At 43.4% G+C, this 22,498-nt stretch overlaps 1 protein-coding gene across 7 annotated transcripts in view; it reads left to right on the top strand.

Annotated features, from left to right (window-relative positions):
• Window positions 1-7,999, top strand: part of DGKE (diacylglycerol kinase epsilon) — a 29,052-nt gene extending 21,053 nt beyond the window's left edge. For 3 of the 7 annotated variants that reach the window (XM_036268078.1, XM_036268072.1, XM_036268073.1), the window contains 3 exons: window positions 1,521-1,648; window positions 1,872-1,983; window positions 2,301-4,374. In XM_036268078.1, the coding sequence (XP_036123971.1) occupies window positions 1,521-1,648; window positions 1,872-1,983; window positions 2,301-2,480 (420 nt within the window). In that variant the 3' untranslated portion in view covers window positions 2,481-4,374. The other 4 variants (XR_004960286.1, XM_036268077.1, XM_036268075.1 and 1 more) reach the window with 4 other exon arrangements.
• The last annotated feature ends 14,499 nt before the right edge of the window (window positions 8,000-22,498 follow it).

Below are 22,498 nucleotides of genomic sequence, written 5' to 3'. Positions count from 1 at the left end.
GAGTTCAAGCTGCAGCATGGCTTGCAGAAGGGAAAGTGACACGAGCTGAGGCTGGAGACATGGACAGAGGCCAAATCACAGAGGGGTCCTATTGGCCTGTTAAGAAACTTGGATTTCATCATGAGCACTAAGGCACGCCATTGAAGGGTTGTGTTTGGGGGATGACATATTTGCATTTTATTTTACTGATTTTTAGAGAGAGAGGAAGGAAGAGAGGAAAAGAGATAGAAACATTGATGAGAGAGAAACATCAGTCGACTGCCTCCTGCATGCCCCCCACTGGAGATCAAGCCCACAACCTGGGCATGTGCCCTGACTGGGAATCAAACTGGAGACCTCTTGGTGCATGGGTCAACGCTCAACCACTGAGCCATACCAGCCGGGCAACATATTTGCATTTCATGTGTCAATCCAACTGCTCTGTGAGAAATGAGTAAGGAAAGGAAAGTTAAATGGTGCTGGACTAGGAAACCACCAGGAATGATGGAGAGGATTAGATAATCTAGAGGATTAGAAGTAGCATCAGCTGTCTTTAGTGATTAGTTGGATATGGAGGGTAAAGGCAGAGAAGTCAAAGAGAACTCCCTGGTTCCTGGTTTAAGCAACTCAGAGGTTGATGCTACTCTTCTCGGGAAAGTCGATGGGTAGGGGGTTGCAGAGAAGATCCTTAATTCAGTTTTGTACATGGGCGTTTAGGTGCCACAGTCCATTGGAAGTGTTGCATGGACAATTTGGACACACAGATCTGGCCCAGTTCACTTTCCTGGACCAGCAGAACCGAGCTGTCAGCACAGAGATAGCCACTGGTGTGAAAGTGGCCGAGATTTTCCTCAGAGTCTGTAGATGGGAAGAGAAAGGAAGTTAGTAAATGGTTAGGAAGCGGTCAGCATGGGCAGGAGAGGAGCTCTCAGTCATGACGGGAAACCCAGAGAAGCAGTCTGGTTCCCAGACAGCAAAGGGAGAGCGTATTTCAGCAAAGGAGGGAGCCGCTCAAACGGCAACGTAAAGAGGCCTGAAAAAACAACGGGGTTTAACAAAAAGGATGTGCCCTGGCCAGTTTGGCTCAGCGGTTAGAGCGTCGGTCTGCGGTCCTGAGAGACCCGGGTTCGGTTCCCGCTAAGGATACGTACTTCGGTTGCAGTTTGTCCCCGGCCCTGGTCGGTCGTGTGGGTGGCAGCCACTCGATGTGTCCCTTCACGTCGATGTTTCTCTCTCTCTCTCTGTTCCTCTCTCTCCCTCCCACTCTACCTGAACAAAAAATGGAAAAATGTCCTCGGGTGAGGATTAAAAAAAAAAAAAAAAAGGATGTAATTGTTGACCTTGGGGGGGATTTATTTGTTGTCATTTGTTTATCGTAATAAACATTGAACAGGCGGGAAAGGCCAGATCACCTTGAGTGAGGAAGTGGTCTTGCATGTGTATCTCACATCACGTGTACATGAAAATAGACGTGAATTCTAAGTGGACGTGTCTTCAAATCTTGTGCCCTGTAGTAACTAACTGCTTGGATTTCTTTAAAGCTAGAACTGGACGGCGAGCGAGTAGAACTGCCTAATTTGGAAGGTATTATAGTTCTGAACATTGGCTACTGGGGAGGCGGCTGCAGACTGTGGGAAGGGATGGGAGACGAGACTTACCCCCTGGCCAGGTATGTACATTTGAGATCTGTTCTATGTCACTGTTTTCTACTTTTGAGCAGTCTATTGTTCTTTATAATCACTTTTTTCTCTGATTTCCTTTTTTGTATACCTCATTAATATAAATATTTAATAAGTTGATGGTCTACCTATGTTAAAAGAAATAACTGTCCTAACGGGACTGATTTTATTTTATTGCACCGTATAATCCATATTTCCTTTTTCTCATTTTAGGCATGATGATGGTTTACTGGAAGTCGTTGGAGTATATGGGTCTTTCCACTGCGCTCAGATCCAAGTGAAACTGGCAAACCCTTTCCGAATAGGACAGGCACATACAGTGCGGGTGGGTGACGGCTCCAGCAGGCCCATCGGCCCAAGCATCTCTAAGCCCTTGATCTGTAGGGAAATCTGCACCCTAGCTTTCCTTAAACAGTGGTTTACAGCCCGTGCTGCAGATCAGCTTCCCAGGGGCTCGGGTGGGAGGAAATGAGGCACTCAATCCAGTTGAAGAAATAAAGCATTCAACAATTCAGATTAATTTGCTCAGAATGAAATGCTAAGAAATGTCCCTAAGGAGAGGTAAAGGAGTGATGTTATTAAGGAAGACCTTTCTCAACTTTTGGGGACTGACTTTTCTCATTCTTTGTTCCTTAACACCAGCTGATTTTAAAGTGCTCGATGATGCCAATGCAGGTGGATGGGGAGCCGTGGGCCCAAGGGCCCTGCACTGTCACCATCACTCACAAGACACATGCGTTGATGTTATATTTCTCCGGAGAACAAACGGATGATGACGTCTCCAGTACTTCGGATCAAGAGGACATAAAGGATACTGAGTAGTTGGATGAGGAAATGAAAACTTGCAATAGAGTTCTCACAAACAAGTAAATACATGTTCATCCAAAAGTAGAAATTCTCTATCAACATTTTAGTCTTTATTTCACCAGTAGAATAAGTATATATTTCTGTAAATAGCATTCCAAAAAACAGCCAAACTTCCAGTTGTTTACTAATGCCTGTTTTGTCTTTTGTGTTTTAGCAAAACATTTTGATCATATAGTACTTGTTTTAAAAAGTCACAGAACTTTACATGAAAGTGAAGTGTTTTGTTTGTTTTTTTGCTTTATGTATGAGAGTGAGGCTCACACTGAAGGGCGCCCCTCATTCTTGAACCACATGTTTGATGGACATAGTATACATCCAACAAGGTGTGGGTGGGAAAATCACTTCCATTTGAATTTTTAAATATTAACTTTTTTTTGAAGGGAGATGGTTAGTTTCCAACCAGTGTGGTTAATGCCAGGCACCCTCCTGCAGCATGCTTCTCCTAAGATTTCCTACAGCCCAGCACCAAGTGGATCCAGAAATATTTCTTTCCAGGAAACCCTAAAAAGAGAAATGTAAAAGAAAGACAATACCGAAAATTTGTATTAATGATGTTTATTTTAGGAGCATTTTCAGACCCCCCGATTGTTGTTTGGTAACCCTGGTAATGACCATGTCAGGCTGCTGGGATCCAGCATCTTGTTTAGAACCCAGATGGCCACATGGTGAGCTGGCAACAACGAACACTCAGGTCCTTCGGATTGAGAGTTATGGCTTCCAAGCTGGACAGTTCACCAACTTCTCTTTCGATTTAAAAGAAAATGTCAGCAATTCAAAAAATGTACTAAAGAAAATTTACTAGTCATATTAATTTCACAAAAACAGTTTGATAATGGCTGATAAGTTGTAAAAAGTCAGTGGTCTAGTAGTTTGAATACAGTAGTCTTTTATAGCCAAAGTACTTAACAGAATTTCCCTTTGGGGAAGTGACAAAATCCTCTGCTAAAATGTTTCTATCATATTTATTTTAGAATGAGAGAGATATATTTTTTTACTTATTTATTTTCTTTATTGTAGTAACCTGTTAAGTTTAGTGTTTAAAAGATACGGTTTTATTTAATAAATTAATCACATAAATTCTAGTCATAATTAGATAGACATGTAGCCTATTGACTAATAAAATCCTATAATTTAATTATCCTAACAGGTGTTCTTCAGAAACATTCCTCAATTTAAAGGGGGGGTGAAAACACTGGCAAATACTTTTGGATAACTACTCGTCTTGTTTCGTCGTTTTATTTGACCCTCAATTGCCAAACACTTACTGAAGGGCTAGTCTCGTGGTTACCCATTAGGGGGTGCTCTTCTGTTGTTAACTAAACTGCTCCCTCCGTGCAGGGGTTAAGCAGACTCATTGGGCCTCTACCCTGGTGTTTTTTAACAAATGGCCTGTTTGTGTGCTTGCTGGTCTTATATAACATTAATCTCTGAAAGATTAAAATGTATCCCTCAAAACAATATTAGCTCTCCTTAAGGATCTGTTATGAATCTGTCATTCGTGAATTGCTGTAAACTTCCATTTCAGTCACCTGCAGGCCCAGGAATAACCTAGGACTGTATACAGTAGTCAGGACAATATATAAAATACTTCCGTTCTGCTTAAATTAAACTCTTCCCCATCTCGACAGGAAATGCTAAATGCTAGTACTGAGAGAGGTTTGTGAGCAGGTCTGTTCTCACAATGTTCATACACCTGGACAGTGATGACAGAGTGTATGGATTTTCTCTATGGCTGATCATGTTTTGAGTATAATGAGTTTTATTCTTTAATTCATGGTCAGAATTGTTACAGATACCACCTTTTACAAATACTGGTTGGCAAAAGTAGGTTTACAGTTGAGTATGTGGAAGCTTTTTGTATTATTATTTATTAATTTATTGTATTATTTTCCATACAAACAGCTATAAACCTACTTTTTCCCACCCTTGTATACTGTTAAATTCATTTTGCTTTAGATTATTTTATCTATAATTCATAGTGCTAATTATAGAATCAAAGTATGTGGTTAATTTGGGATACCAGAATTAAAATAATCAAAATAGCTATGTAGTTTTTTTTATTGTTAAAACTGAACTCTTACCATAATACTACATTGAATTTATAACAGGTTTATATACAGCGCACTCATTTATTTAAACAAATTGGATTTTCAGTTTTCATAAACTAGTGAGGTTTTATTTTTCTCTACTGACCCTTAGTAAAATTTTTCTGTTGCCTTATTTACTCATTCAGACTTAATATTTATTTAAGAAAGTTATTTGAAAATACCATATTATAAAACATTTTAGCAAAATTCACTGTTTTATGTGGGGTTTTTTTTAATGTCTTTATTGATTTATTTAGAGAGAGGAAGGGAGAGATAGATAGAAACATCGATGGGATAGAAATACATCGATCGGCTGCCTCCTGCACACCCCCCACCGGGGACGGAGCCAGCATCCTGGGCATGTGCCCCGACTGGGATTCAAACCGGGACTTCTCAGTCCATGGGACGATGCCCAGTCCACTGAGCCACAATGGCTGGGCCAAAATTCACGTTTTTGGCACATTTTCCCAGCATTTCAAATATATAGACATGTGCCTAGTTTAAAATAATTATAATTTATAAGACTCATGTTTGCAAGTTATATATTAGGGTAGCAATTGTTTACATTACCAGAAATTCTACACTTTACAAAAGATAATTTGCCCCCAAATTTCCACGTTGCATTTGAAATTGTCTTGATTTTTTTTTTTAATAATAGCTTCTATATTCTCAGGAAGAAATATATGAAGTAAAGCATATCTCCATGTCTGTTCTGATTTTTCTCCTCTTTTACTGTCCTCATGCATTCCTAACTCCTGATAAATGTAGTGGCTTCAATACCGAATACCTGGCAGCACTTCTATAAGTAAACCGTGATCACTTCCATGCTTGGTTGCATTCAGTAAAAATCCAGCTGACTTGTGTTTTATAATACAGGTTGTCTAATGGTAAGATTATGTGACCTTAAGTTTGTTTTAGGTTTTCTGCAACAATTAGATGTGAACCCTTAATGTCACTAATGTTTATAAAAGTTTTATAGTCAGAAGTATTTATTTTTACTTTTTAAGGTGTGTCAGGAACATGTATAGTATTTGCATTTTAAAATATGTTTGCCTACTTAGAGTTGTAAAATATGCTGTGACTCAGAAATTGTGAAGTCCTCTTTGCACTGTGAAAATGAGCACTACCAGCATGTCAAAAAGAGAGTCTGCGTTTGCAACACAAAGTAAAATTGTATTTAACGAACATAAAGGAATTTTAAATTGGCACTAACTAGAAAACTTTGAAGGTTATATTAATTTACAGATTCATGTGGATCCAAATACATAATCTGTACTTGTTCAGCTGAAAAGCTCAGTAGAATGGGTGGCAGTTTTGTGTGGTTTTCCCTTGAAATGATCATATGGAAGCAAGAACCAGCACTTTATATTCAGAACTTTTTTAACTCTACCGAATTATGGAAAATGGAATGTGGGTAGATTGATTTTAAAAATCTAGAAATTGTAAAAGAAAAAGTAGTTGTTACTCTCTCCCAATCTGAATGAAGGCGTTTTCTCAGCAACAAAAAGGAAGCGTCTGTTTTGGTTTTGCTTTCTCAAAGTGTGCCCCTGCCTTTCTCAAATTTTCCTTGTAAGGCCCATTTCCTGTGTGTGAGAGAAGGAGAATGCAGGCTGTCTGCAGCCTCAGAACCAGCTGGGAGCTCGTGGGCAGCTTGGGCGCCTAAGCCCAGCACCCTTGACTTCATGAACCAGTGTGTCTGCAGATGGGACATGGGCATCTCGGGCTTTGTCCACCAGCCTTTGGGGCGCTTCTGATGAACACACAGTTTAAAGCTATTGGCCTGTACGCATGTGCTCACCTGGGGCTTCTGCCAGATGGATACCATGCAGAAAAATTGAATTAATTGGATGTTCTTAAAATTGTTTGTTCTGCCCTGGCTGGTTTGGCTCAACGGTTGGAATGTCGGCCCATGGACCAAAGAGCTGCGGGTTCGATTCCGGTCAAGGCCACATACCTCGGTTGCAGTTCGTCCCCGTCTCTGGTCCAGGTTGTGCGGGAGGCAACCAGTCAATGTGTCTCTTTCACATCAATGTTTCTCTCTCTCCCTCCCTCCCTCCCACTCTATCTGAAGAAAAAGAAAATTGTTTCTTCACTACACTAACTGCCCTCCTCCCCACAAATGTTTCTTTTACAGAAAGTCCATGGGAAAACTTGCTTGTATCCTGTCCAAACTGACATATTTTTCTAAACTCTTGTCACAAAAACTGGTGGCCTCCGGTTCTCACGTGGAGCCGCAGGCTTTGGCCCCTGGCCCTCGGGTCTCTGAGGACTGGGGTGGACGCCACGCCCTGGGGCTCCCGCATCACCGCAGCCACTGCCGCCCATGCCGCCCAGAGGAGTTCCGGGGACAACGTCCTTCTCAACAGAAGGATAAAAGATCCCACTATTTTCCAAAGGGTTTGGTGGCCATTGCTCTAATGACTGTTACCTGGTTAATTTTCTACTGGTTTTCACGTATTCAGAAACCTCATGTTTTTGGTGAGAATAATATTTCGGTGTCGGTTGCTGCTCAGAATACGGTCGCCGGGTATGTCGCAGGTTCAGAGCGTCTGTCAGGTGGGACAGCACTGCTCGGCCGCTGTCCGCGCTTTCCCATCTCACTGCGGCTCAGAAACGCCGGTGCATCCATCTCAGCCGTGCAAATGCTCAGCACGCTCCCCGTGGCCCTGACTGTGCCAGGGCGGCTGGCAGGCCTCAGGAAGGCACATTCCAGGGTTCTAGGGAAAGCAGACGTCACCCTCTCACACGGAAGTTGGAGTGTGTCTTAGACGAGGGGCACTTCCTCAGTGTGCAAGGACGCCCCGGCCGCCTGGCCACTGAAGGGCCGTGTCAGCAGGGCGCGCCTACCAGATCAACTATGGTCTAGGAAGTGTCACCACGCGGTACTTTCTGATGACTGTCACGGAATGTTGAGAGAGTTGGAAAGTTAGGTTGCCTTTCTTGTTCCCCCAGCATTGCCCAGGCAAGCTGGCATCCAGATCAGATGCGGAGGAAGAAAGGGCCTTTGTGCAGTTGGATGACACTGACTCATAAGGACATTTGTTCTCATTACTCCAGTTCTGGGCTCTGGCAAGAGTCTTTCTCTTGACATTGATCTGCTTAAGTGAGCCCTGCGGGCAATTGGCACTCGTGTAATTCGGTTTTAAGCAAGTTCAGAGCAGCCGGGGTCCTTGGCCTTGATACTCTTGCAGGAGAACTGACAGAACCAGATCTGAGTTCACAGTACCCAGGACACCGGTAAGGCTCCAGCTATGCGGCCAGCTGGCCTCTCTTTCTCCCGCTCTGGCCACCATACCGGGTACCTACCACTTAATTACTCTGTATTCATTGCTTTTGTTGTGTTGGGTCTATATTGTGGTCATTGCCCACAGACAGAAATGTGAATTAAAGTGTTTGATATGTTGAAGGTGTTTGCTTGTTTTTTAATAAAACTGAAAGTGCAGCAATGAAAAAGTATGGTCTGCCTGGCCGGTGTGGCTCAGTGGAATGAGCGTCGTCCCATGGACTGAGAGGTCCCGGTTCCATTCCCAGCCAGGGCACATGCCCAGGTTTCAAGCTTGATCCCCATTAGGGGACATGCAAGAGGCGGCTGATCCATGTTTCTCTCTCACATTGATGTTTCTATCTCTCCCTCCCCCTCTCTCTAAAAAGTCAATAAAAATAAAAGTATGATCGTGCCCTAGCCAGTGTGGCCCAGTTGGTTGAGCATGGTCTGTGTCAGTTACATTCCGGTCAGGGATCGTCCCCAGAAAGGGTTGTGCAGGAGGAGGCAGCTGATCGATGTTTCTCTGTCTCACAATGTTTCTCTCCCTCCCCTTCCCCTCTAAAATCAATAAAAATATATTTAAAATATATATGATCTTGTTTTGGACACGACAATGAAAAAATAAGTAGCTTTGAGTCAGTTTCACAGAAGACAGTCCTTGGACAAACAATATGTGGCAAATTTTGGGTCAGATACTTTTGGACGGGACAGAAAATTTTATTTTGTATGGCTCTTGTAGCCTGGGAGGACAGCATGTGTATCCACCTGAGTAACACACAGGAGAGGCATACATTTACATGCTTACAGACTGGCTCCTGGCACAGCAGAGAAGTGGAATGAAATAAATGACGCGATTTCATCTCATGTTCTGTCAGTACAGTGGAAAGAATGTATTTGAAATATCCAGGTTAAAAACCCAGCCTCTGCCATTATTTAACATTGGACAAGTTACTTGTTCTGCACGAACCTCAATTTCCTTTATAAACGTGGAGTTAATGCCCACTAGGGGTTGCAAACTCAAATGCTAAGATAACAGGGCAGGTGGCCAAGGTAGGAGTGTGGGGGACCGTGTAAAACCAGAGAGCCGCTGATGGCAGGAAATCAGGGACAGTGTGAACAGAACTCATTTTCCTAGAAAAGACAGAAACTTGGACTCCTGTCATCTAATTTTTAAATACTGGTTGGCCACAACTGATTACCTGTAGTCTCCCCACAGGGTTATATGATGATTATAGTTGGGGGGCAGGGGAAATGAAAGCATTTTCATACACCTGGCAAAAATGTGCATTTCCTTCCATTTGAATTTGTATAAATCATTTTGGTTTTATCAGCTGTGATCTGGATTTCACCTAACATTTTGCAGCATATAAAATTTTTAATTCATTTCATTGGGTATTAGAGGAAGGAGATTCTGTGGTCCAGCTTCACTCGGTCATCTTTATCCAGAAGTCTGTTTCTACAAATTTTGTAAAATAACATAAAAAATCACTGCTCACTTTCCTGCTTTATTTTTTAAATGATGCCAGGCATACTGTGCCTTTTCTTGATCAAAAATTCTAAACATAAATTATCTTACTTGGCTGTGATACCCACTCAAGTTCACAAGGAAGGCTCTCTTGTTACCTAAGCAACCCCTAACAATTCCGTGTTCTGACTTCTTTTTTTATTTGCTTGGGGTTTTCTTGTTTGTTTGTTTGTTTGTTTTGACTTCTTAAGCAGCTTTAACACACATTTAGTGAGCACTTGGGTGTGCGTCAGATGCTTCTTTTGTCTCATAGCAAGTACAGTTCTGTGAGGTGGGCATTATTAACCCCATTTTACAGACTGGTAACTAGGAACTAGATGTTGATCCCAAAGCCTCATCCCTGGGGCTTTTTCACCAGCAGCACAACCACCACTCACAGTAGGAGAAAACCATGTTGAATACAGGCAGACATGATACAGAGCTGGGCACTAGGAATGCCAGGGTTTGTCATACAGCCCTCAAGGGGACGCCCCACACAAGGAAACTGATCATATACATGCAAAGATAAATTACTTGTGTGAGGAATTCAGAGATTTTGATGGGCTGAACCTGTTACACAGCGCCTGCGAAGAATTTAATTTTTCAGTAGGGTTTGGGACTAGGAAACAGGAACGGCATTTTTCTCATGTGAGTAGAGAGAAAAGTAAAGTCTGTGAAAGCTCTGAACACTGAGCTCTTGAAGGCGGAGAGCTAACCTTGTTCGTCCTCGCATTTGATATTTGATTAATGAGCACTTCTTGCATGTGTGTGATGGAAACTTGCTCTGCCTCCAGTCTCCAGCAAATGGGTGGGGACGGCACTCAGCAGTCTGAATAAATTACCTGAATAAATTACTTGCTGCGTTCAAAGGGAAGCCAGGCAAACAGCAAAGCTGTGTGCTCCTGGAGCATGCCTGCCTATATGGCCCCATTCTCTGTCTTTTTTGCTGTTGTTAATCCTCACCCCAGGATATCTTTCCATGATTTTTACATAGAGTGGAAGGGAGAGAGGAGGGGGGAGAGAGAGCGACACATCGCTTGGTTGCCTCCAGACCTGCAAACCCAGGTACAGGCGCTGTAACCGCTGAGCAAAACGGGCCAGGGCTCCTGCCCCATCCTCTGGGAGGTGCCCCCAACCAAAGACTCTGCTGAAGGGGCGTGTTTATACCATGTGATCGCTCCTCCCTTGTGGCTGATTGGTCCCAGGGAGCCCATCGATTGACCAGCAACCAATCGGAGTCTCCGCTGGGCTTGGGTTTTTGTTTATCCTTTACAGCTGCCCCACTCCAAGTATGGCCCAGGAACTGTTTGTTTTCCATCCACAGGAAATAAGTACAAAATTGAGAGTAAGAGTTTAGGAATTAGTATAGCTATTTTGACAGTCAACCACTGAATCTAATCACAGTAAAACGTGGCTTGTATTTTGTATCATTTTCTTCTATTGTGTTTTATAAAAATATCAATACATGATGTATTGGACTTTTTAAAATATAAAAATGAAACAAAACACCTGATTCTTCACCACAGATGGTTTGAAAAGCTGTGGAGGAGAGACTGTTCTGTGACGTGACCGTTGCTGGACCCTCAAGCTGGACCCCGGGCAGAACAGAGATTGTTCGCCTGCAAAGTTGCCCTTAGAGACTGTCTGACCATAATCGAAGTTTATTCTGACATAAATCAACACCCCTCCCCACTACATGCTGGCTTCTGGAAGAGGCATGATGCCTCATCTCGTCAAGCACATAATTTTCTGTACCTGGTAGCATTCACGTATCAGTACCAGCGACTGTGCCCTCCTTTTATCCTATTCCTTGGCACCTGCCAAGTAACACCAGGATCCATTTCATTTTCTAGCTGCCCAAGATGTGCCTTGCATGTAAGTTTCCCTTAAGTAACTCTATTACCAGACTCGGGTGGCCAGCCTCTTTCTTTGGTCTTTCCCAGTCCTCTGCTTACAAAGGTGGGGTCCTTCCCTGGGTCTGCATGTGCCAACCCTGGGGAAGAGGGGCGATAGGACAAGGTGCGCAGCGGAGCAGTCATCCCAAGCACAGCAACAGAAGATGATCCGAGACCTGGGGAGGCAGGACCTAGAGCTACATCAGACTAAGCAAGTTGGTGGGGGTTTTTGTTAAATATTGTTACTTTGTTAAGGAACACTGGGGCATGATTGGCAGTGCAGGAGACAGAACTGCCTCGTGGAAAAAGGAAAAAAAAAATTTTAAATACACAGGAGCCCTGGCCAGTTTGTTTCAGTGGTACAACATCGGCCCACAGACCAATGAGTTGCATGTTCAATTCCGGCCAAGGACACATACCTTGGTTGGGGTTCATCCCCGGCCCTGGTTGAGGTCATGCGGGAAGTGACCAGTCAGTGTGTCCCTCTAAAGTCGATGTTTCTCTCTCTGTCTGTCTTTCTCGACCTCTCTCTCCCTCCCACTCTATCTGGGATAAATAGAAAAAATATCCTCAGTGAGGATTAAAAAAATAATAATACACAAGAGAAGAGATAACTGGAAGAGAATTTCAGCATCTACTCTGCACCTTCTTTTAGTCTCCACCTTGCCCAAAGGCTGGGCATAATCACTTCCAGTATTCTCTCCGTTTGCCCATGGTAGAGACTGCTGTTTCCTGATAGTGTGCAATGGTGCCCGGTACTGCTATGTTTCATTTCTGGTTATTGGCTACCTTCCAGAGAGGTGACAGATGAAAGGTCACTGTGTGTTATTGTTAGAAGAAGCTGACGAAATCTGACTTGATGCACATCAAGCAGTTAGACATAATGTATCTCATTTTGAATCATTAAGGAATAGAAAAGCAAAACAGAAACCACGCCACCTAAAAGGTGGGGCTTCTGTTAATAGAGCAAAGGGCTTCTCCTAGAATAGATCAAAATTGTGTGGAAACCCACAACAGGGAAATAAATGCAGAAGCTTGTAGTTTACGTTTCATAGATTTTTTTTTTTTTTTTAATCCTCGCCCAAGGATATTTTTCCATTTATCTTCAGATAGAGTGGGAGGGACTGAGGGGGAGAGAGAGAGACAGCGACATGAGAGAGACACATCCATTGGCTGCCTCTAGAACAAACTGTAACCACGGTACGTGTTCTTAACTGGAATCGAACCCGTGACCCTTTGGTCTGCAGACCTACGCTCTAACTGCTGAGCCAAACCAGCCAGGGCAGTTTCACAGAATTTTTTTTAAGATTACATTGCTGATACCTATTTCTAACTAAAGATAATTGGCACTTCCTACATCAGTGATAAATTTATATTTATATTTTAAAACTTTCCAAAAATGAAACAGCACAAATTGCATTCAGCCTTTCCATTAGGTATAAAGAGGCATCACTTCTTACAGATGGGCCATAAGGGGGGGGGGGGGGGGGAAGTGTTCAAGATTTTTTTTCTTAAAGAAGCAACTTATGTGAAAGAAGCGTTTATTTGGTTTGCTATTTTAAAAATTGAGTTTCTGCCATGCTGGTGTGGCTCAGTGGTTGAGTGTCGACCCAGGCACCAAGAGGTCACCGGTTCAATTCCCGGTCATGGCACATGCCCAGGTTGTGGACCCGATCCCCAGTGGGGGGCATGCAGGAGGCGGCCAATCAATGTTCTCTCTCATTGATATTTCTCCATCTCCCTCCCTCTCCCTTCCTCTCTCTCTAAAATCAATAAAGAAAAAAATTTAAAAACAAGAACTGAGTTTCTGTTCTCTAAACAAGTGATACTACTTGTGTCTTTTCAAGGATTATTATATCTGGTGGTCCCACTAGCATCAGGTGGTGACTAATCCAGTATTATTCATGGATATGGGTATTGAAGTTCAAATGCTGTTTTGTATGTCCTTGACTTTTTTCCATGGAGAGAAATATATGTAAAATCGTAAGCAGACCAGCTTTGTTTCATATGAACATTCCCTTATCCTCAAGAGTAGAACAACAGTAACTTCACAGAGCAACGGTAAATGAACATAAATGCTGGCCAACCTGAAACTAGTATGTAAGTGCTCAAGGAGAAAAAAAATGGTTTGAGAATTATGGCTTTTTCCCTCCAAATATTACCACAGGATTATTATTCTACATGCTTAGTTATGCGAAAGAAGAAGACATTTTCCTCTACTTTTCTAGGTTGTTTTTTTTTTCAGCTTGTCTAATAATCAAATTGGCATGAGACAGATTGACAAGAAAAAATAACCAAATGTAATTTCCTATGAACATCTGGGAACCCCATGTACATGCGAGTCAGAGACCCCATATACATGACAGGTGCAGAGACAGAAAGTTAAAATGAGGTATATTCGGCAATCCAGGGTAAGGATGAGGCAGATACCTTGGGACTTCAAGGGGTGGAAGGTCATTCACAGGAAGATAAGATGAGCAAATGTTCAGTGATTAGATGTTTGCCCTGCCCTATAACTAGGTCATAAAATGTTATTAGGGCAAGTCCCCGAATTTAAATTCTTTAAGGGAGATGTAAAAGTTTCTCACAAACCAGCAGGGTCTCAAATACCTCAGCTCAAAATAATATACACGCCAAAGCACACATCCTGAGGAGGGCTGTTCTCACCCCCTCCAGGTACATTAAATGTAAATGGTCTAAACACACCGATTCAAAAACAGATCGTTAGACTGCATAAAAGAGCAAGACCCAAAATATGATGACTATTAAAAAATACATTTTAAATATATAATGACACTGGTTAAAAGCCAAAGGATGGACAAAGAGGTATGTCATGGTAACATCAATCAAAAGAAAACTAGTATGTTTATAGTAATATCAGACAAAGTCATTTTCAGAGTAAAGAACAATACCAGGGCTAAAAAGAGTCACTTCATAATGATAAAGAGATCAATTTGCCAAAAGGACATAAATACCCTTAAGTATTTTTATGCATTTAATAATAAAAGAGCTTCAAATCACATTAAACAAAGACAGGTAAAACTTCAAGGGGAAATAAATACCCTCCACCGTTTTGGTCAAAAATTTAAACACCCTTCTCACAATAATGGATCCAACTGGACACAAATCAGTCAAGGTGTAAAGGCCTTGAACAACACTATCAACCAACGTGACCAGTTGGCGTTTACAGAACGCTTCACCTAGTAACAGCGGCATACACCTTTTTTCAAGAGCATGTATAATATTTTCCAAGCTCGATCACATTCTGAGTCATAGAACAAAACTTGATAAACTTAAAACAGTTCATACCATGCAAGGTATATTTTCAGACCACAATGGAATTAAATTTAAAACCAACAATAGAAAGACATCTGGAAAAACCCCAAATATGTGAAAACTAAACAACACTTCTAGATAACCGCCGGCTGGGGATGTAAAGTACAACACAGGGAATATAGTCAGTGATGTTGTAATAACCGTGGACTGTGCCAGGCAGGTATGAAATGATCAGGGGGATGGATCACTTCATAAATTACGTAATTGTCTAACCATTATGCTGTACACCTGAAACTAAAATAAAATAATATTGAATCTAAACCGTAATTGAAAAAGAAAATAAATAAGTAATTATTTATTAAATAAAAGAAACGAGCAGCGGTTTGAACTGGATGAAAATGAAATCATGGATAACAGTTTCCAGCTGAGCACAGAAGCTTGGAAGTTGCCACTCCATCCAAGCAGTAAGCAAAAAGCTGAACAGACTGAAAAATCGACAACTCTTCTTGGATATGTAAGAAGGAGGACACAGGGCAAACTGCTGCTCCCAAGACTGGAGAAACAGACATACAAACCCAGGAAATCACAGCCTCCCAGAGCGGAGATTCACCTGAGAGGCGAGCTGAAGCCACTCCTGGAACCACAGGCAGAGTAGGAACTCCTGAAGTGTGATGGGCGAATTGCTGAGGCTCCTTGTGAATGACTCTGAGAAGTGAAAACTCCAGGGGGAGCCTGGCCGGTGTGGCTCAGTGGTTGAGCGTGGACCCATGCACCAAGAGGTCGCGGGTTCGATTCCCGGTCAGGACACACGCCCAGGTTGTGGGCTGGATCCCCAGTGGGGGCCGTGCAGGAGGCAGCTAATCAATGTTCTCTTCCCCTCCCTTCATCTCTCTCTAAAAAAAAAAAAAAAAAAAAAAAAAACACCAATAAAGAAAAGAAATTTAAAAAGGAAAACCCCAGGGGGAGCCCCTGATGGCAGCCCCCATCATATTGTGAGATTTACCTCCAAGAGCTCAGCCAGGTTCCCACAGTAAGTATCCGGGGGAAATCCCCTCAAGCTTCCGGCTGGGGGAGGAGAAAAGAAGCCATTTGGAGAAACCCCGGAGCCGTCTGTTCTTAGCAAGGCCTGCCTCCAGGAGAAACTGGTTAACCAGAGCCTAGCTTGCTGGGTTTATCAGAGCCTGATGGACCGGGGGAGAGGAAGGGCGCCATCCCAGCCCACTCTGACCAGCCTGCCCCACGTGGGGAGGGGAGCAGAAAGGCTGAAACACTGTGGAGGCCCCACTCCTGAAGCACAGGATGCCAAAGGACTGAGACCAACCAAGGACTACAGAGCACCCTCTCTCCCCACACCTCTCAACCACATTACCAAAGGCCACTTCCAGCAGCTCCTTTCGCCAGCACGTCACGTCTGACCAGCTAGAGAAGCCACAAGGCATACCAAAGGCAAAACACACAACATGAAGAGTCCGAGCAAGCACCAGAACCAGACATGGCAGGACAGCTGATGCTGAGAGCAGACAGCATGCAGGAACAGACGGGAAATGTAAGCAGAGAGAGGGAAATCCAAGGAATGCTAGAGGTTAAATACACTGTAACAGAAATAAAGAATGAGGGAAAAAAATCCCTGAGCTCGAGGGTATAGCTCTAGTTTAGTTTTAATAGAATCCCCAAAAACTGAGAAGCAAAGAGATCAAAGACAGAAAAAACAAATAGAACCGAATATCCAAGGACTGTGGTATAGCTACAAAATGTATAACATACGCCTAATGGGAATACCAGAAGGAGAAGAAAAAGAGAGAGGAACAGAACTATTTGAAAGAATAAAGACTGAGAGCCCTGGCCGGTTTGGCTCAGCGGTTGGAGCGTCGGCCTGCGGTCCAGAGAGACCCGGGTTCGGTTCCCACTAAGGGCGCGTGCCTTGGTAGCAGTTTGTCCCCGGCCCTGGTTGGGTCGTGCGGGTGGCGGCCACTCAATGTGTCCCTTTCACATCGATGTTTCTCTCTCTCTCTATCCCTCCCACTCTATCTAAACAAAAAATGGAAAAATGTCCTTGGGTGAGGATAAAAAAAAAAAAAAGAATAAAGAGTGAGAATTTTTCCCAAGTTAATATCAGATACCAAACACAGATCCAGAAATTCAGAGAACATCAGCATGATAAATGTCCAAGAAACTACACCTAGGCCTATCATTTTCAAACTACAAAAAAAAAAAAGAAAAAAAGAAAAGAAAAATAATAAAGCAAAAATCTAGAAAGAAGCCAGAGGAAAATAACACTTTCTCTACAGAGGAACAAAGATAGGAATTACACCCAATTTCTCCCTGGAAACCATACAAGGAAGAAAAGAAGGAGTCAAATTTTTAGAGTTGCACCAAGAGAAACAGCATCTTAGAATTCTTTACCCTGTGAAATTATACTTCAAAAGTAAAGGAAAAATAGAAGCTTTCTCAGACAAAAAAAAATCAAGAGGAATTGTTGCCAATAGACCTCCCTTTCAAGCAATGTTTTAAAGATTCTTTAGAGAGAAGGAAAATAATATAGGTCAGAAGCTCAGATCTACATAAAATAAGGAATATTGAAGAAGGAATAAGTGAGGTTTAAAATTTTTAATTTTTCTTATTCTTAATTCACCTCACATAACAGTTTGTTCAAAATACTACTACTAATAATAATATATTTTATTATATATGCTTATATATAAGCATATATATGCATGTATGTATATATATATGTATATATGTATATATATATATATATATATATATAAAATAAACTAAGAAAGGAGAGAAAATGGAATCATACAAATTAACACCACAACAAAAATCAAACAGAAAAAGAATGGAAGACAAAAATAGAAACAGAATGAGGGTGACAAATAAAAAACACTAATAAATATGGTAGCTATAATTCCAACTCTATCAATAATCACTTTGAACATCAATGGTCTAAATGTACCAATTAAAACACAGAGATTGTCAGAGTGAATCATAAAACAAGACCTAGCTATATGTTTTTTATAAGAAGCCCACTTTAAATATAAAGATGCACATAAATTAAAAGTAAATGGATGGCCCTGACCGGTTTGGCTCAGCGGTTAGAGCGTTGGCCTGCGGTCCAGAGAGACCCGGGTTCGGTTCCCGCTAAGGGCGCGTACTTTGGTTGCAGTTTGTCCCCGGCCCTGGTTGGTCATGCGAGTGGCAGCCACTCGATGTGTTCCTTTCACGTCGATGTTTCTCTCTCTCTCTCTCCCTCCTACTCTATCTGTACAAAAATTGGAAAAATGTCCTCGGGTGAGGATAAAAAAAAAAAAGAAAAGTAAATGGATGGAGCCCTGGCCTGTTTTGCTCAGCGGTTAGAGCATCAGCCCTCGGATCAAAGAGTCTTGGGTTTGATTCTGGCCAAGGGCACGTACCTCAGTTGGGGTTTGGTCCTCGGCCCTGGTTGGGGCCATGCAACCAGGTGATGTCTCTCTCTCTCCCCTTCCCACTCTATCTGAAGATAAATGGAAAAACGTCCTCGAGTGAAGATAAATAAATAAATAAATAAAATAAAAGTAAGTGGATGGAGAAAAATATACCATGCTAACATTATGCTATGTTAGTTTCAAAGAGAACAGGCCCCAAAGCAGAGAAGTTATCAGAGATGAAGAAAAGCTTTACATAATGAGTAAGGGATCAATTTCCTAAGAAGATATAACATTTCTTAATGTGTGTGCACCTATTAACAGTGTCAAACTATGTGAGGCAAAACTGTCATTGTTGGGGACTTCAACACCGTTCTGTCCGAAATGGACATATTAGCAAGGACCTAGCTGAATTCAACACCACCCTCAATGGACTAGATGTAATTGACTTCTATAGACTACTTCATCCAACAACAGCAGAATACACATTCTTCCTGAACACGTGAAACATACACCAAGATAGACCACATTCCAGGCCACAAAACACACCTTAACAGATTTAAAAGAATCGAAACCATACGTCTGCTCTCAGAGCACAGTGGAATTAAACTAGTAATCAGTAACCGATGACTGGACAATCCCTCCACCCAAAATGTGGAGATTAAACATCACGCTTTTAAATAACACATGGGTCAGAGGAGAAATCTCAAGCTCTGGCCAGTGTGGCTCAGTGGGTTCAGTGATGTCTTGTGTACTGAAAGGTCATGGGTTCAATTCTCCATCAGGGTACATCCCAGGTTTTAGGCTCCATCCCTGGTAGGGGTTCGGGCAGGAGGCAACCCATCGATGTTTCTCTCTCACATCAATGTGTGTGTGTGTGTGTGTGTGTGTCTCCCTCTCTTTTCCTCTCTCTTTAAAATCAATAAAAGCATATTTAAAAAAAAAAAAAGATGCCCGGCTGGATGCTAGGTGGTTGAGCATCGACCCATACACCAAGATCTCACTGATTTGATTCCCAGTCAGGGCACATGCCCAGGTTGCGGGTTTTATCCCAGGTTCTTGTGTGTGTGGAAGGCAAGATGTTTCTCTCTCTCCCTCTCCCTCTCCTTTTCTCTCTCTCTAAAAAAAAAAAGCAATTAAAAAAATTTGTGGGATGCAGTGAACACAGGGCTTAGACGAAAATTTGTAGCATAGAATGCATTTATTAAAAAAGAAGATCTAAAATCTATCATCTAAGTTCTCACTTTAGGAAACTAGTAAAAGGAGGCAAATTAAATCCAAAGGGAGCAAGCAAAAGAAGCAAAAAGAAGTAGAGCTGAAATCAGTGAATCTGAAAACAGGAAATCAATAGAGAAAACCAATGGAACCAAAAGCTGATTCTTTGAAAACATAAAAATAAAATCAATTAGCCCCTAGCCCGGGGGGGGGGGGGGAGAGAGAAAGAGAGAGGGAGAGAGAGAGAGAGAGAGAGAGAGAGAGAGAGAGAGAGAGAGAGAACACAAATTACTAACATCAGAAACGAAAGAAGAGACACCACCACTGATCCTACGGACATTAAACATAAATGATGGAGGACAAAGAACAACTCCATGCCCGCATATCTGATAACCACTAAGCAACCCATTCTGAAGTGTTTGCACTTGGATTATTTCATCGATGATCAGAGTTCACCCAGACTCTCTGGCCCCAGACAAGGAAAGTATCTTAGCTGTCGAACCTGTTTTTCAGGTGATTTTAGAATGGACATTTGACCCTGCTTCCAGCCATCAAGGCTCTGAAACACTGAGGTCCGGGCCCAGAGCGGGCCAATCCAGCCAGCAAGGAGGGCATCCTGGTGGTGAGCAAACCTCAGGATGACAGAAGAGCATTCAGAATCCTGGCCATCTCTCCACTGGGCTCCCAGCCCCCGCGGGACTGGCCTGGGCACGTGCTGCCTGGAAGAACTGGTGTCAAGGCTGGGCAGGAAGTTACAACTTCCAGCAGCTGGATTAGCTCTTGTTGAAGGGAGGTGGCGTTATCGGTGCAGGGGAGCGGCAGAGGTCCTGTGCACTGTCCTGGAATCAACTATGCTCATCGGGCAAAGAGCTGCTTTTTGCGTGTGACCTGAGAGGGAGGACTAGCCTGGGTGTGGGCACAATGGTATTGCTGCCAGGGACCCAGTGAGGATAAGCCAGGGTTCAGGGCACAAGAAGAGTGAGAAATCTCTCTTGTCGTGGAAAGCTCTGAGAAAGCTGAGTTGGAATGGGATCCTTCAAGGTCACGGGACCCTTGTGGAAAACACAGGTGAGATGAGCACAAATGCCGGGCCTTCAAGGATGCTTTAATCAGCTGAACTGATGATTAATGGTGCCATGGAAACCCAGCCGGTGTGGCTCAGTGGCTGGGCATCGACCCCCGCACTAAGAGGTCCCTAGTTCGATTCCCAGTGAGGACACATGCCCAGGTTGTGGGCCTGATCCCCAGTGGGGGCATGCAGGAGGCGGCCAATCAATGTTCTCTCTCATCAACGTCTCTCTCTCTCTCCCTCTCCCTTCCTCTCTCTCTAAAATCAATCAAGAAAAATTATTAAAAAAAAATTTTTAAATGCATCATTGGTCACTAATGGTAATGTTTAGAAACGGTGTGTGGCTACTGGTGGAGAGCTAGTTATCCTGAAGCAGGTTCTCACATCCTACACTCACATTCCATCCATAGACGCGGTGTTAGAGCATCAACCTTCCGGGAAAGCCCTCCAGAGCCAACCACCTGAAAGGGACCTAGAATCCTACTTTTGTGTCTACCCACCAAGTCAGTCACGAGGACCCCTCAGAAATCTAGGAGGAGCCCTGGTCGGTGTGGCTTGTTTGGTTGAGCGCCTTCCCCTGCACCAAAAGGTTGTTGGTTCGATTCCCAGTCAGGGTATGTGCCCAGATTGCCCTGGTTGGGGTGCGTGCAGGAGGCAACTGATTGATGTTTTTCTCTGTCTCCCTTCCTCTCTCTAAAATCACTAACACACATGCACACACAGAGAGATAGATAGATAGATAGATAGATAGATAGATAGATAGATAGATAGATAGATAGACAGAGATAGACAGAAAGAAATAGATATATATTTTTTTAATTATAGGATGAGATTCAAGTATCCAGACTCCAAGACTCTTCAGAAGCCAGTGGGCCTGGACGTCCCATGACTTCTCGACACCGGCAGCCCCCGAAGGGAGCACACACTGGACGTCCTAGCAGCCTGGAGGCACGTGGCCCGCACATCAGCATCTCATCGGCAAACTTCAGACGGACGGGCCAGGGCTGCCCAGCAGGAGAGGCGAGGACGCTCCATCAGGAACTTCTTACGGCCCCACTGGGGGGAGACGTGCCCCATCTACGTGTTTTCACTCAAGAAAATCCAGGAGCACATGGTAAAAAGTGAAAAAACTCAAGTGCCTGAACTTTGGAAACAACTGGTTGGTACAGAAAATCTTGTCACACAAGACAGGCAGGGGAAACCATTGGTCATGAGGCATTTTCACCCAAATTACCTCCTCTGAACTACACTTTCTTAGTATATTACTATCCCTTCCCTCCCCCTCTCTCTGAGTCCTGCCTTTTAGACCTGCTTATAGTTTATGTATTAAGATTGATCCGCAAGACCTGGCCGGTTTGGCTCAGCGGTTAGAGCGTCAGCCCGCGGACCAGAGTCCCAGGTTTGGTTCCCACTAAGGGCACGTACCCCAGTTGCAGTTTGTCCTCGGCCCTGGTTGTGGTCGTGTGGGTGGCAACCAGTCAATGTGTCTCTCTCACATCGATGTTTCTCTCTCTCTTCCTCCCTCTTTATCTGAAGATAAATGCAAAAATGTCCTCAGATGAGGATGAAAAAAAATATTACTCCACAATAAAACTCAGGTATACTGCTGCTCCAGGGTCAATTATTCCAGATTCAATGGCATTTTCAAGACCTGGGAATTGGCAAGAAGACAGATGTGAGACCCATGAGAGAATCCAGTATCAGTCGGGGTCCCTGCAGAACACAGGTGAGCTGAGAACCAGCCGCACACACACGCACCCTCGGGGCTTGGTGTACTTCCACTGAGGGGTCCACAGTTACTGGCCAGAACTTTCTATTGGAACAGAAGAGTATCCCATGACAATTTAAGTGGCATCTCTGAATGAGAGGACAAGCCTATCACTGACATACCGAGTGTGTTTGGGGGCAGTGAGGAAGGAAAAACTGGGGGGGGGGGGTAGAAAACATGGGAAGCTCCTCTAAGAACAGTGTGTTCTGTTCCGGCAGGTGGCTTGGGAAGGGCTTATTCAAAGTCGGCAAGTCCCACCCCCTGTCTGACAGCAGCGGCACACTGGGACACTGGGACACGGTCACCCTGGGGTTAACCACTGGAGTCGGTCAGGCTCTGCAGGCGGAAGGACAGTCCCAACCAGACTGCCTTCACTTCCGACACCAGCCACACGTGAGTGGTTTCCGGGCCACCTACACTTCGGCAAAGGCCACAAATCCAGAAGGTTCCCATGATTTCTGAGTCTGAGCTGCTATAACAAAAACACCAC

The sequence above is a fragment of the Molossus molossus genome, unplaced genomic scaffold, assembly GCF_014108415.1.
Source record: "Molossus molossus isolate mMolMol1 unplaced genomic scaffold, mMolMol1.p scaffold_m16_p_19, whole genome shotgun sequence".
Lineage (NCBI taxonomy): Eukaryota > Metazoa > Chordata > Mammalia > Chiroptera > Molossidae > Molossus > Molossus molossus.
Note: the sequence above shows the minus strand (reverse complement) of the source record. Positions and strands in the feature narration are given on the sequence as shown.